The sequence below is a fragment of the Bos taurus genome, chromosome 1 (genome assembly GCF_002263795.3).
Source record: "Bos taurus isolate L1 Dominette 01449 registration number 42190680 breed Hereford chromosome 1, ARS-UCD2.0, whole genome shotgun sequence".
Lineage (NCBI taxonomy): Eukaryota > Metazoa > Chordata > Mammalia > Artiodactyla > Bovidae > Bos > Bos taurus.
The window spans coordinates 90,186,239-90,200,404 of NC_037328.1; the positions used below are offsets into that span (position 1 = coordinate 90,186,239).

The 14,166-nt window shown below is 38.0% G+C and overlaps 1 protein-coding gene across 4 annotated transcripts in view; it reads left to right on the forward strand.

Moving 5' to 3' along the window:
* Positions 1 to 14,166, forward strand: part of TBL1XR1 (TBL1X/Y related 1) — a 178,248-nt gene that overhangs the window by 156,041 nt on the left and 8,041 nt on the right. For all 4 annotated transcript variants that reach the window (XM_015472413.3, NM_001193029.3, XM_059886394.1 and 1 more), the window contains 4 exons: positions 6,984 to 7,105; positions 7,252 to 7,326; positions 12,952 to 13,079; positions 13,624 to 13,789. In XM_015472413.3, coding sequence (XP_015327899.2) covers positions 6,984 to 7,105; positions 7,252 to 7,326; positions 12,952 to 13,079; positions 13,624 to 13,789 — 491 coding nt within the window. The remainder of the gene's footprint in view (positions 1 to 6,983; positions 7,106 to 7,251; positions 7,327 to 12,951; positions 13,080 to 13,623; positions 13,790 to 14,166) is intronic.

A 14,166-nucleotide genomic window follows, 5' to 3' on the forward strand; every position in this document is an offset into this window, starting at 1 on the left:
TGATTAATGATGTTGAGCATCTTGTCATGTGTTAATTTATCATCTGTAGATCTTCTTTGGTGACGTATCTTTTTCTTTTGCTTGATATAGAAGTTGAGGTCACGGATTTGAAACCTTTCTACTTTTCTAGTGGGGATCTGACATTCAGTGCTATAAATTTACCTCTAACTACTACTTGGAGAAGTCAATGGCACCCCACTCCAGTACTCTTTGATTGGAAAATCCCATGGACGGAGGAGCCTGGTAGGCTTCAGTCCATGGGGTCGCTAAGAGTCGGACACGACTGAGCGACTTCCCTTTCACTTTTCACTTTCATGCATTGGAGAAGGAAGTGGCAACCCACTCCAGTGTTCTTGCCTGGAGAATCCCGGGGACGGGGGAGCCCGGTGGGCTGCCATCTATGGGGTCGCACAGAGTCGGACACGACTGAAGCAACTTAGCAGCACTACTTAGTGACATCTCACAGTTTTTCAGATATTGTAATTTCATCCAGTTCAGAATACTTTTTGAAGTAATTTTGATTCAGTGTATTAATTTATGAATAATTGGAAAACTTTTCAAGGTCTTTGTAGCATTGCTTTCTAATTTTTAATAAAAAATATTCATTTTATTTTTGATTGCACTAGGTTGGTTGCTGTGTGCAGGCTTTTTCTAGTTGTGGAGATCGGGGGGTACTCGTTACGGGGCATGGGCTGCTTGTCGTGGAGTGCGGGCTGTGTGGTGTGTGGGCTTCAGTGTTTGAGGCTTGCAGGCCCCAGAGCACAGGCTTTTTGTAGTTGTGGCGCATGAGCTTTTTGCCCTGCAGTATGTGGGCTCTTTCACGGGCCAGGAATCAGAGGAACTCAGTGTCCCCTACATTGTAAGGTGGATTCTTAACCACTGGACCACCAGCGAAGCCCACTTTCTAATATAATTCTATTGTTCCTACAAATGTCATGAGGGTCAAGTTGTTTCATAAGGTTGTTCAAATCTTTTATAGCCCTAAATGATTGTTCTGTCTACTTATACCACCTGTTACTGAGAGAAGGGTATTGAAATCATCAATAATAATTGGAAAACACAGTTTCTAATTTCTTCTGTCAATTTTTGCTTTATGTATTTTGAAACAGTGCTAATAAGGACATTAACATTTAGGAATGTTGCATCCTCATGTTGATCCATTTATCATTTTGTTAATGAGCCTCTTTTTTTTTTTTTATTTTGTTTTTTGTGCTCTGCAGTCTACTTAATCTGATGTTAATGTAGCCCTTCAAGTTTCTTTTGGTTAGTGTTGGCATGGTATATATTCCTCCATACTTTTACATTTGAAGTGTAATTTATGTAGGCATCATTTATTGCTTGTTTACTGAATATCAACCGCTGCCTTTTAATGGCAATATTTAGGCTCTTTACATTTAATGTAACTATTGATATGATTGCATTTAAATTAATCATATTTCTATTTGTCTCTTCTTCTTTTCCTGTTTTCCACTTTCATTTGGATCATATGAATATTTTTATGACTACATTTTTCCTCCTTTGGTGGGCTGTTAACTATAAATCTTTTATTATAGTGGTTGCATCAGGATTTATAGTACACATTTTTAACTTAGCACTATATACTTTCAAGTGATATTTTAAAGAGATTAAATAATAATAATTTTTACTCATAGTTACCATTTCCAACTGTTCATTTCTTTGTGTAGATGCATACACATCTAATTCATCTAGTATTTATTTTCTGCCCAAACTGCTTTAACATTCCTTATAGTGCAAATGTAATGCTGATGAATTCATTCTATATATATGAACAAGTCTGTATTTCACCTTCATTATTGAAAGATTTTGTTGTTGTTGAGTATAGAGTTCTGGGGTTGACAGGATTTTTTTCTTTCTGTACTTTAAAAAAATATTGCCGTGTTCTCTTATTTACAGTATTTTCATTTTGAACTTGTTCCAGTTTTCATCCTTAACGCTTGTAGTAATTTGTCTTGTTTTATCTGGCTGCTTTTAAGGTTTTTCTGCTTATAAATGATTTGGTGCAGTTTGAATATGTTGTGCCTTAGTTCAGTTTTCTTTGTTTCTTGACCTTGAAGCTTCTTGGATGTCTTCATGCATAGTTTCCTTCAAATGAAAATTTTTTTTTGACCATTATTTTTAAGAAATATTCTACTTCCTCTCCACATTTTTTTTCACTTGAAGTTTTGAATGTGTTTATTAGTCTGCTTGATTTCCCATAATACTCTTCATTTTTTTATCCAGTATTTTTTTCAGGTGTGCTCATTCGTGTCCAACTCTCTGTGACCCCATGGACTGTATCACCCACCAGGCTTCGAAAGGGCAAGAATACTGGAATGGGTTGCCCTTTTGAACCCACATCTCTTGCGTCTCCTGCATCCGCAGGCAGATTCTTTACCACTAGCACCACCTGAGAAGTGGGATAATTTCTATGCTGTTTTTCAAGTTTTCAACTTCTTTTCTTCTAAGTATTTGTGAACTTTGTTCTGGCACATTGTTAAATTACCTGGAAACGGTCTGATCCTTTGGGTCACGCTTATGAAACTTGTTAAATGGCAGGGAAACAGTGCTCAGTGTAGAGCTAATTATTTCCTGGTACTGAGGCAAGAACCTAGATGTACTCAAACCAGTATTCCCTGAATCAAAAGGTTTTCTAGCCTGCTGCGCATTTCCAGTCTTGAGTATCAGGCATTGTTTCTTCTAATCCTTTTCAGTGGTTCTTTCCCAAGGCTCAGCTAGTACTTACGCTGATTAGAATAGCTAACTATGTGAGTTGGACCCGCTGCAGGTCTTTAGAATTCTGTCTGCATAGCTCTCTCCTTTCTTGTGCTGTGAATTCTAGGTGCCTGTGGCTCTCTAGATTCTGAGCTTTATCTCTTCCCCTCAGGAATTTCATTAATCTCTTCCTTAGGGAAATTCCTCTTCCATGGGCCAAGATCTGGACATTTTTCTAAATCATATATGATCAGTTAAAGGCACATTGTTGGTTGATTTCTTTCTCTCAAGAACCACTGTCCTTTGTTGTCTCATACCCAGAGTCTTCCCTGGTGGCTCAGATGGTAAAAAAAAATCCTTTGCAATGCAGGAGACCCAGGTTTGATCCCTGGGTCAGGAAGATGCCCTGGAGAAGGGAATGGTAACCCACTCCAGTCTTCTTGTCTGGAGAATTCCATGGATAGAGGAGCCTGGCAGGCTGTGGTCCGTGGAGTCTCAAATAGTCGGACCCAACTGAGCAACTAACGCTAGCACTAACCCAGAGTCTTGAACTGTCATTTCATACATTTTGTAAGTGTTTGGCTATTTTGGGCAGGAGGTAAATTTGTTTCCTGTTACCCCATCTTGACCAAGAATGGAAGTCTACCATGCTTTTAAAATTACCATATTCTAATTCCTATACTGTATTTTCATTCATATACTCTTACGTAAAGCATAAGTCATGATTATAGATGAATTAACCATTTCATATTCATTAGGATAGCTGTAAAAAATAACAGTGTTCATAATGATGTGGAGAAATTAGAATCCTTGTACTTTGTTAGTAGGTATGTAAAATGGTACATTTGTGGAAAAGAGTATGACAGTTCCTCAAAAAGCTAAACATAGAATTACCATATGACCCAGCAGTTCTCCTCCTAGGTAATTGAATTGAAGGCAGGAACTTGAATGAATTCATAGCAGTATTTATAGCATTGTTCACAGTAGCCAGTAGCCAAAGGGTGAGAACAACACACTGTCCATGAGCAGATGAGTGGATGAACTGAATGGGGTCTCTATATACATGGATTATTATTGAGCCATAAAAAAAATGAATTTCTGGTACATGCTGCAACACCAGAGAACTTGTATACCTTATGCTAAGTGAAGTAAATCAGACATAACTTTAAAAGTAAAGATTCAAGAGTACAGAGGCTGGGAGGAGGGCAAAATGGAGAGTTATTGTTTAATGGTTACAGAATTTCTGTTTGGGTGATGCAGAACTTTTGAAAATAGTGGTGATTGTACAATATTGTGAATGTAATTGATACAGCTGAATTGTACACTTAATTAAATGACAAATTTCATGTTATGTATGACCACAATATTTTAAAACTAATGTAATATGCTAAAAGCCATTGAATTGCACACTTTAAATGGATGAAATGTATGATACATGAATTATATCTTAGTGAAGCTGTTTTTTTAAAAAGGCAAATGAATATTAAATGCCTTTTCCCCTTCCCTCATAGGTTTATTTATTACCTTTCTGGATTATGAAAGATGCATGGGTTAACAAAAAATAAATCAGAATTGGAGGACACAGAGACTGAATCTTAGTTCCAGGACTTTTTTTTTTTTTTTTTTTTGCTGTACCTTGCAACTTGCAGGATCCTTGTTCCTCAACCAAGGATCAGACTCATGGCCCCTGCAGTGGAAGAGCAGAGTGCTAACCACTGGACCCCCAGGGAATTCCAGCTCCAGGAATTTAGAAGATTGTGTACCCTCGGCCAATTAACTTTTCTTAGCCTTTTTCATCATATGAAAAATGAAACCAATAATAGTAAATATACCTCTCACATATTACCTACATAAAAATATATTTTATGTTAGAGATGTATTTCTGTCCTGAAGGACTTATATTACCTAGAGTCATTTTTAAATTTTAGGAATAAAATACAAAGTAAGGAGGTATGGGTTCTTAGATCATACCAACCTATAATCATTGTATCTTATGAGCCAAGCATATCACAGAACATTAATCATACAACTCATGTCTTAGCATTCTTCAGCTTCCTTCAGTTGTCTTTACCCAGTTATACAGTTGGTTTTTGTTTTGGTTTGAACCTAATGGTGTATTTGTTTAAATACCATTTCTGATTTTCTCAGCCACCTATCTAATGTTTTCAGATGATGCTCTGTCAAATTGATACCCTGGTGGAGCACAACAGATACTTGGCCTTCTTCATAGCGTTGTATTATATAACGTTTAATTGTCCTTTAAATTTTTACATTTTTGTCACACACACACACAATTTTTTTTTTGGTGGGGGGTTGCACTGGGTCTTCGTTGCTACACGCAGGCATTCTCTAGTTGCAGCGAATAGGGGCCACTCTTGGTTGTGGTGTGTGAGCTTCTCATTGCCGTGGCTTCTCTCTTTGCAGAGCACAGGCTCAGTAGTTGTAGTACATGGGCCTGGTAGCTCCGCAGCCTGTGAAATTTGCCCAAACCAGGGATCAAACCTGTGTCCCCTGCATTGGCAGGCAAACCCTTATCTCCTGTGCTACCAGGGAAGTCCTTTCCCACACTTCTTAACACTATAATAAATTATCATATAAGCATTTTGTTAAAATTATTTTTCAAAATTTTATCTTAATAATATTTAATGTCAAAATGAAGGTGTAGTTACTGATTCCAAAGCAGAAAGACAAAATCTAAACCAGGTAATTCAAGAAAGGGAACATAATATAAGGAAACTCGAGCAGAAGTCTTACAAGAGTGAAGAATAGAGAAGTAGGAGGTAACTCAGAGTTTAACAACCGCAGTAAACCTAAGACTGTAGAGAAAATGATAGGATCCAACTACCCAGTGGGAATGGTGTCTTCAGCGAGTAGGCTGCCTGGCGAGCATAGGCACCGTGGAGCAATCAGGGTCACTGCCAAAGACCCAGTCTTAAAGAGAGAGGACCACAGAGTTGCCTGTCTACCGTCTTTCTCCTAACCTTGGACTTGTGACAGTTTCTTCCACTGAATGAGCCCATCTGGGGTACTGCAGGCGTGGGGACCTGGAATATGTGATGTCCTGGTGGCAGAGAAGGGCAGGGCAGAACGAGGTGAGGAGTGGGCTGAAGATAAGCTCACAGAGGAATGGTTGTCTACATTGCTCCAAGAGGTTGTGGTGCACATGAACACCAGCATACCAGACATAGTGCCGATCAAAGTGGGCCAGTGTTTTTACTCACTGACTTAGTTGGATTCTCCCGGAAGCAGGATGGGAAAGAGGAAAGGAGCCAAGGAAGGGAACAGTTTCTAGTGACAAAGGTCTAGGGTCAACCTAATTCATGCAGGGCTCTGAAGTGTTTGTTATATATCAGGATTTTCCTTGTCTTGCCAGGCGTGCTTCATTTTTGATTCTCAGCTTTCCCCAACCACCTACTGCCTGCTCTAAATGCAGTGTTTTTGGTGTGCTTCTATTCCTTAACCCAGTTACTTGCTATCATTACCTTAATCTGCATTGCTAATTATAGAGAAGCTTTGCACTTTGCAACAGGGGAAAATGAGAAAGGAAAGAATCTTTAATCATATCCGAGCTAAAGTATTAAATGCCAGCCAGCTTTTGGACCTCTGAGGTTTTAAATTCAGTGATGTAGGATTTAAGATATATTTGACAAGAATCACTTAGAAGAAAAATGTATTTGCCAATCATGTAATACTCCCATTTATCAGTTAAGTAGATAGTGGGAATGGTACTTACTCAGTCTAACATTTGTCTCACTTGTAATTTACAAAGTACTTTCCATACACATTATCTAACTTGATGTTCACAATATCCTTGAGTACTAAGCGTAAAGGTTTTTATCCCCATTTTTTAGAAGAGAAAAATAGCCTGAGAGCTGACTTGCTTATAAGGGCCCATTAGTTAGGGAATAGCAAAACAAGGCTTTGTATCCATTGAACACTCACAGAATTTTAGAAACAAAAGGAAATGTAGCATCACATTTAATTTTAAGAGTCCAGTGCTAGTAATTTACAGAGCAAGCTCTCAGGAACCCTCATCTCCTGGTTACCAGGCCAGTGTACTTTCTGTTAGGCTGTGTCTCACAGAGAGACAACCAAACTGAAATGTATTAATATTTGTGATAATTAAGTACCATAATCTTAGAAATTCTATTAATATAAAAAGAATAAAGCAAATCATTTAAGTTCTTAATGTCCAGCAGCGTTTTAAAACTAAAGCACCTAGATTTCAATGCCATGTGGAATGAATGCAAACCTGGCTTTTTCCTTTGCAGCACCAGCATTGGATGTCGACTGGCAGAGCAACAACACTTTTGCTTCTTGCAGTACAGATATGTGCATTCATGTCTGTAAATTAGGACAAGACAGACCTATTAAAACATTCCAGGGACACACGGTGAGAAACTTCTTTTTTCTCCCTCCTTTAAAGCAATTATGATGAATAAGTAATGTTTCAGAGTGGTTTTGAAGTATGTATGTTTAATACCCAAAGAACAACCAAGTCTATGAAGTGAAAATGTGAATGTTTATTATTATTTTTAGAATGAAGTAAACGCTATCAAATGGGACCCAACTGGCAATCTCCTGGCATCCTGTTCTGATGACATGACCTTGAAGGTAATTCAATAGGAGGGAGGGAGGGGGCTGAGGAGTTACACAGTGTGGCTGCTCTGGCCGTTTTAAGATTGCTCAGAATGTGTCTCTTGTAGTTGGGAATTAATGATACTAAGATTTGTGCTATTATAAATTGTCTTTGCTAGTAACGAGTCATATATTGGTACAATGAAAGGTTATTTGCTCATGTAAAGATCTGACTCATAGGTAGTGAATGAAGATCTTTGTAGGATTCATGGATTTGACTAATATTCTGAGCAATGTATTAATTGGATTTTTGCTGTGGTGTGAATATATATCACCCTTGCTGGGAAACTGATGTGTAGTGGATATATAGCTTAATCGGTGAGTGAGCATAGTTGACATTTCAGAATTCACGTCTCATTATGAGTTTACATTTTTCTTGTTGTATAACTAAAAGCAAAAACTAACACCTAGCCCCTGTGTATATCACATACCAGAATTAAAGGGGGGAAAAGCTTTCTGAGATAAAGAAAAATATAATTTTCAAAATTAATGAAGCTTGAGCTCTATACTTCATCATTAACTCTACTAAAAATAATTTACCTTTGACTTTCCAATGCCACTGACTACAAACATGATAACCTTTATAGATAGGATAATCATGAAGGAAAACTGCTTTTCCTCTTCCCAGGAACAGATTAAATGTAACCTTGGTAACCTGGTGAGTTTTTTTTTCCTTAAATACCAGCTGTGTTTTTAGTTAGGTTTTCTCAAGTCTGGACTCCCTTGTAAGCGTTGCTGATAAAAATGCTTTTCTTCACACTTCTATTTGTGAGATTACTTTGCAAGTGTGTGTGTGCCTACATGAGCACACACATGCTCACTCAGTCGTGTGTGAGGACTATAGCCCACCAGGCTCCTCCATGGAATTTTCCAGGCAAGAATACTGGAGTGAGTTACCATTTGCTACTCCAGGGATTGAACCTGCATCTCTGTGTCTCCTGCATGAGCAGGCAGATTCTTTACCACTGTGCCACCTGGCACCCTTGCATGCACATACCTTATGCTTATAAAATGAATGAAGAACAAAGAACTTCTTTGGGAGCAGAGTGTGGCACATACAAGGAAATGAAAGAAGGCCGGTGGCTACTCTCAGCTACTGATTTGCAGTTCAAGAGATAACGTTTGAATTAGAACATGTTCGAGGTTTTTGTTGTTGTTATTCTAAGAATAATAAAAGGTCAGAATTTTAAAGCAGAAGCTATAAGGATGAATAATGTCTAGTGAAGCCGTACTTTGAGAAGAAGGAACAGCAGATGAGTGAGAAGATTATGTTTAGCTTGGATAGTGCCTTTGAGTCATGCAAGTGGACGTGCCAGGCTGGTCTGATGCTCAGAGAAGAACTCAAAGTTTGATGTAATCATTCGGGAATTCTCAATAGACGGGTGGTCATTCAAAGCCATGGGCGTGGACAAAATTGTGTAGGTAGAAAGTATCAAATAAAAGAAGAAGAAAGCTTTAAAAGTCTTTAACTCTGTAACATTTACCTGTTTTAAGAAGAATCAGGTTCCAAAAGAAAACCTAGCAAGAATGACTTCAGTGGAAATAGTATGTATGTGTAGAGAAGAGTATTTCAAGGGAAGTGTGGAAGAGAATGGTCAGTAGTATCAGTGCTATCGAAAGCTGGCATGAAATACGTTTTGGAAACTTATCTTTTTGCATTTATTTACGTGGAGTTATGTATACCTAGGGGAGAAGGCATTGGCACCCCACTCCAGTACTGTTGCCTGGAAACTCCCATGGATGGAGGAGCCTGGTGGGCCGCAGTCCACGGGGTCGCTAAGAGTCGGACACGACTGAGCGACTTCACTTTCACTTTTCACTTTCATGCATTGGAGAAGGAAATGGCAACCCACTCCAGTGTTCTTGCCTGGAGAATCCCAGGGACAGGGGAGCCTGGTGGGCTGCCGTCTATGGGGTCGCACAGAGTCGGACACGACTGAGCGACTTCACTTTCACTTTTCACTTTCATGCATTGGAGAAGGAAATGGCAACCCACTCCAGTGTTCTTGCCTGGAGAATCCCAGGGACGGGGGAGCCTGGTGGGCCGCCATCTGTGGGGTCGCCCAGAGTCGGACACGACTGAAGCGACTAAGCAGCAGCAGCAGCAGCAGCAGCAGCAGCAGGATTTCCTTATATGTGCAGTCTGAATATGCTCCACTGTGTGTATGCGCATCTTCTTCTTTCTCCATTCATCCATTGTCGGACACTTAGGCTGTTTCCATATTTTGGCTTTTCTGGAGAATGCTGCAGTGAACATGGGAGTACAGATACCACCTCGAGAGCCTGGTTTCATTTTATGTCTTTTATATATGTAACCAGATGTGGAATTGCTGGTTTATATAGGGGTAGTTGCTAAAATTTGAGGGAGAACCTCGTGGCTGCACCATTTTGTATTCGTTTATCAGCAGTTTATAAGGGTTCCAAGTTCTCTATATTCTTCACAAAATTTTTAAAATTTATGAAGCCATCTAACAGTTGTGAAATGATATCTCATTGTAGTTTTGATTTGCATTTCCCTGATTATCCGTGATATTGAGCATCTCTTCATATAACCTGTTGGCCATTTGTATGTCAACTTGGAAGGAATGTCAAGTCTTTTGTCCATTTTTTTTTTTTTTAATTTTATTTTATTTTTAAAATTTACATAATTGTATTAGTTTTGCCAATTATCAAAATGAATCCGCCACAGGTATACATGTGTTCCCCATCCTGAACCCTCCTCCCTCCCCACACCATCCCTCTGGGTCGTCCCAGTGCACTAGTCCCAAGCATCCAGTATCATGCATTGAACCTGGACTGGCATCTCGTTTCATACATGATATTTTACATGTTTCAGTGCCATTCTCCCAAATCTTCCCACCCTCTCCCTCTCCCACAGAGTCCATAAGACTGTTCTATACATCAGTGTCTCTTTTGCTGTCTCGTACACAGGGTTATTGTTACCATCTTTCTAAATTCCATATATATGCGTTAGTATACTGTATTGGTGTTTTTCTTTCTGGCTTACTTCACTCTGTATAATAGGCTCCAGTTTCATCCACCTCATTAGAACTGATTCAAATGTTTTCTTTTTAATGGCTGAGTAATACTCCATTGTGTATATGTACCACAGCTTTCTTATCCATTCGTCTGCTGATGGACATCTAGGTTGCTTCCATGTCCTGGCTATTATAAACAGTGCTGCGATGAACATTGGGGTACACGTGTCTCTTTCCCTTCTGGTTTCCTCAGTGTGTATGCCCAGCAGTGGGATTGCTGGATCATAAGGCAGTTCTATTTCCAATTTTTTAAGGAATCCCCACACTGTTCTCCATAGTGGCTGTACTAGTTTGCATTCCCACCAACAGTGTAAGAAGGTTCCCTTTTCTCCACACCCTCTCCAGCATTTATTGCTTGTAGACTTTTGGATCGCAGCCATTTTGACTGGTGTGAAATGGTACCTCATAGTGGTTTTGATTTGCATTTCTCTGATAATGAGTGATGTTGAGCATCTTTTCATGTGTTTGTTAGCCATCTGTATGTTTTCTTTGGAGAAATGTCTGTTTAGTTCTTTGGCCCATTTTTTGCTTGGGTCATTTATTTTTCTGGAGTTGAGCTGTAGGAGTTGCTTGTGTATTTTTGAGATTAGTTGTCAGTTGCTTCATTTGCTATTATTTTCTCCCATTCTGAAGGCTGCCTTTTCACCTTGCTAATAGTTTCCTTTGTTGTGCAGAAGCTTTTAAGGTTAATTAGGTCCCATTTGTTTATTTTTGCTTTTATTTCCAATATACTGGGAGGTGGGTCATAGAGGATCCTGCTGTGATGTATGTCAGAGAGTGTTTTGCCTGTGTTCTCCTCTAGGAGTTTTATAGTTTCTGGTCTTATGTTGAGATCTTTAATCCATTTTGAGTTTATTTTTGTGTATGGTGTTAGAAAGTGTTCTAGTTTCATTCTTTTTTTTTTTTTTTTAATTTTATTTTTTTTTATAATTTTATTTTATTTTTAAACTTTACATAATTGTATTAGTTTTGCCAATTATCAAAATGAATCCATCACAGGTATACATGTGCTCCCCATCCTGAACCTTCCTCCCTCCTCCCTCCCCATACCATCCCTCTGGGTCGTCCCAGTGCACTAGCCCCAAGCATCCAGTATCGTGCATTGAACCTGGACTCGTTTCTCGTTTCATACATGATATTTTACATGTTTCAATGCCATTCTCCTAAATCTTCCCACCCTCTCCCTCTCCCATAGAGTCCATAAGATTGTTCCATACACCAGTGTCTCTTTTGCTGTCTCGTACACAGGGTTATTGTTATCATCTTTCTAAATTCCATATATATGCATTAGTATACTGTATTGGTGTTTTTCCTTCTGGCTTACTTCACTCTGTATAATAGGCTCCAGTTTCATCCACCTCATTAGAACTGATTCAAATGAATTCTTTTTAATGGCTGAGTAGTACTCCATTGTGTATATGTACCACAGCTTTCTTATCCATTCGTCTGCTGATGGACATCTAGGTTGCTTCCATGTCCTGGCTATTATAAACAGTGCTGCAGTGAACATTGGGGTACATGTGTCTCTTTCCCTTCTGGTTTCCTCAGTGTGTATGCCCAGCAGTGGGATTGCTGGATCATAAGGCAGTTCTATTTCCAGTTTTTTAAGGAATCTCCACACTGTTCTCCATAGTGGCTGTACTAGTTTGCATTCCCACCAACAGTGTAAGAGGGTTCCCTTTTCTCCACACCCTCTCCAACATTTATTATTTGTAGACTTTTGGATCGCAGCCATTCTGACTGGTGTGAAATGGTACCTCATAGTGGTCTTGATTTGCATTTCTCTGATAATGAGTGATGTTGAGCATCTTTTCATGTGTTTGTTAGCCATCTGTTAGTTTCATTCTTTTACAAGTGGTTGCCTTTGTCCATTTTTAAATTAGTATTTTGCTGTTGAGTTGTAGGATTTCCTTACATATTTTGAAAGTTAACTCCTTATTGGATATACGGGTTGTGGTATTTTCTCACATTCCATAGGTTGTTGCCTTTTTACTTTATTGATTTCTTTGCTGTGCAGAAACTTTTTAATTGTATATAGTCCCTCTTGCCTTTTTTTTTTTTTTTTGGCCTTTATTGCCTATCCTTTCGTGTCAACATGAATCATAGTGTATTACCTGTATGTTCCTTATCTACTTTCCCTTCCCCATTGCCATATAGTTCCTGATTCTGAATTCTAAGAGGAACTTATAATGTATATCCTTATTTTTAAAGGATGGCATAAAAACTAATGCCTTAAATATTGTAGCATCATTACCCAAGGAAATTACTCAATGTTGATATTTGTACCATCTGAAGTTTTCAAAAATAATCTTAGAACTATAATTTATTGAATCCTGAAGCCTCACAATACTAATTATTTAGAATGGACTTGAAGCTAATTTGTCATTTTTTAAAAACAAATATTAAATGTATTCTACTACATTTTAATTTCTTTGCATATATTCTCTTGATCTCTATAATTATTGTTATGGCTATGCCACGTATTTTGGACTGGCAAGATCATGTTATAAACGTATCCTTTATATGGAAAGCTAATTTACACACACTTTTCTTTTTTGTTTAGATATGGAGTATGAAACAAGACAACTGTGTCCATGATTTGCAAGCACATAATAAAGAAATTTATACTATCAAATGGAGTCCAACAGGGCCAGGGACAAGCAATCCAAATGCCAATCTTATGTTAGCAAGGTAACGTTTCTGATTTGCTTTTCCTTTATGAGTCTTTTACAAAAAAAATTTCTTACATTATGGCGGAAAATTCAGTAAAATGGGAATGTATCCCGCAAGGAGTATTTTAGACATTTTATTATTTCAGCTCATAATGGATTTTGTCTCTGGAGATATCAAATATTTACTGATAATATCAAATATTGATTAAAACCCGAGTAACTGAGGCATAACGCAATAAAGTTTTTTCAGCATCAAAATAAATAATAAGTATATATTCAATGTAGTGTTTTGCGAATCAATATAAAGGAGTTATTTAAAGAAAAGAGAAATATAGTAAATGAGCTCATATATGTTTTCCAGTTTACAGACGTGGAGATGTCCTTAATGAAAGCTACCTCTTCTCCTTTTAGCTTTGTTTCCAGAGCACTTTTTTCCTAACAGCACAGTCTACTTCTCATAAGGAATTTGTGGCTAGCTATAAGGAAAGATGGTCATTGCAGTTTGGGGGTGGGGCTGGGAATTTCATTACTTATAAAATCTTTTTTTTTCCCTCCTTTGTCAGTGCATCCTTTGATTCTACTGTTAGATTATGGGATGTAGACCGAGGAATTTGCATCCATACTTTGACAAAACACCAAGAGCCTGTGTACAGTGTAGCTTTCAGTCCTGATGGCAGGTATCTGGCGAGTGGTTCTTTTGACAAGTGTGTGCACATCTGGAACACACAGGTATGTCTGGGTTATTTGAAGAGTCATGTATCTTTATATGAGTAAGAAGTGCTTGTCTAAACAAATTTTTTTTTCCAATTTTGATTGTCTTTCCTTTTGTGTTATTTATTCAGTTCTTAGTTTTTAAATGAGTATTTTTCGGTGGTGTTTTTTATAGCTTAGTAAAGATCAAAACCATCTAAAGTGAGATTTTCATAATATAGACCAAAATTTAGAAATAAATTTAAATTCTTTGTTTTATTTTTTCAACAGTTTTGCAGACATAAAGTATGAGAATTTAAGATGCATTTATTTAGATAAATGATGTTACTTCTTTATTTTATAGAAGAATTATCTTTGAAGAAGGTATATATGAGCAGTTAAAAAAATGTACTAAA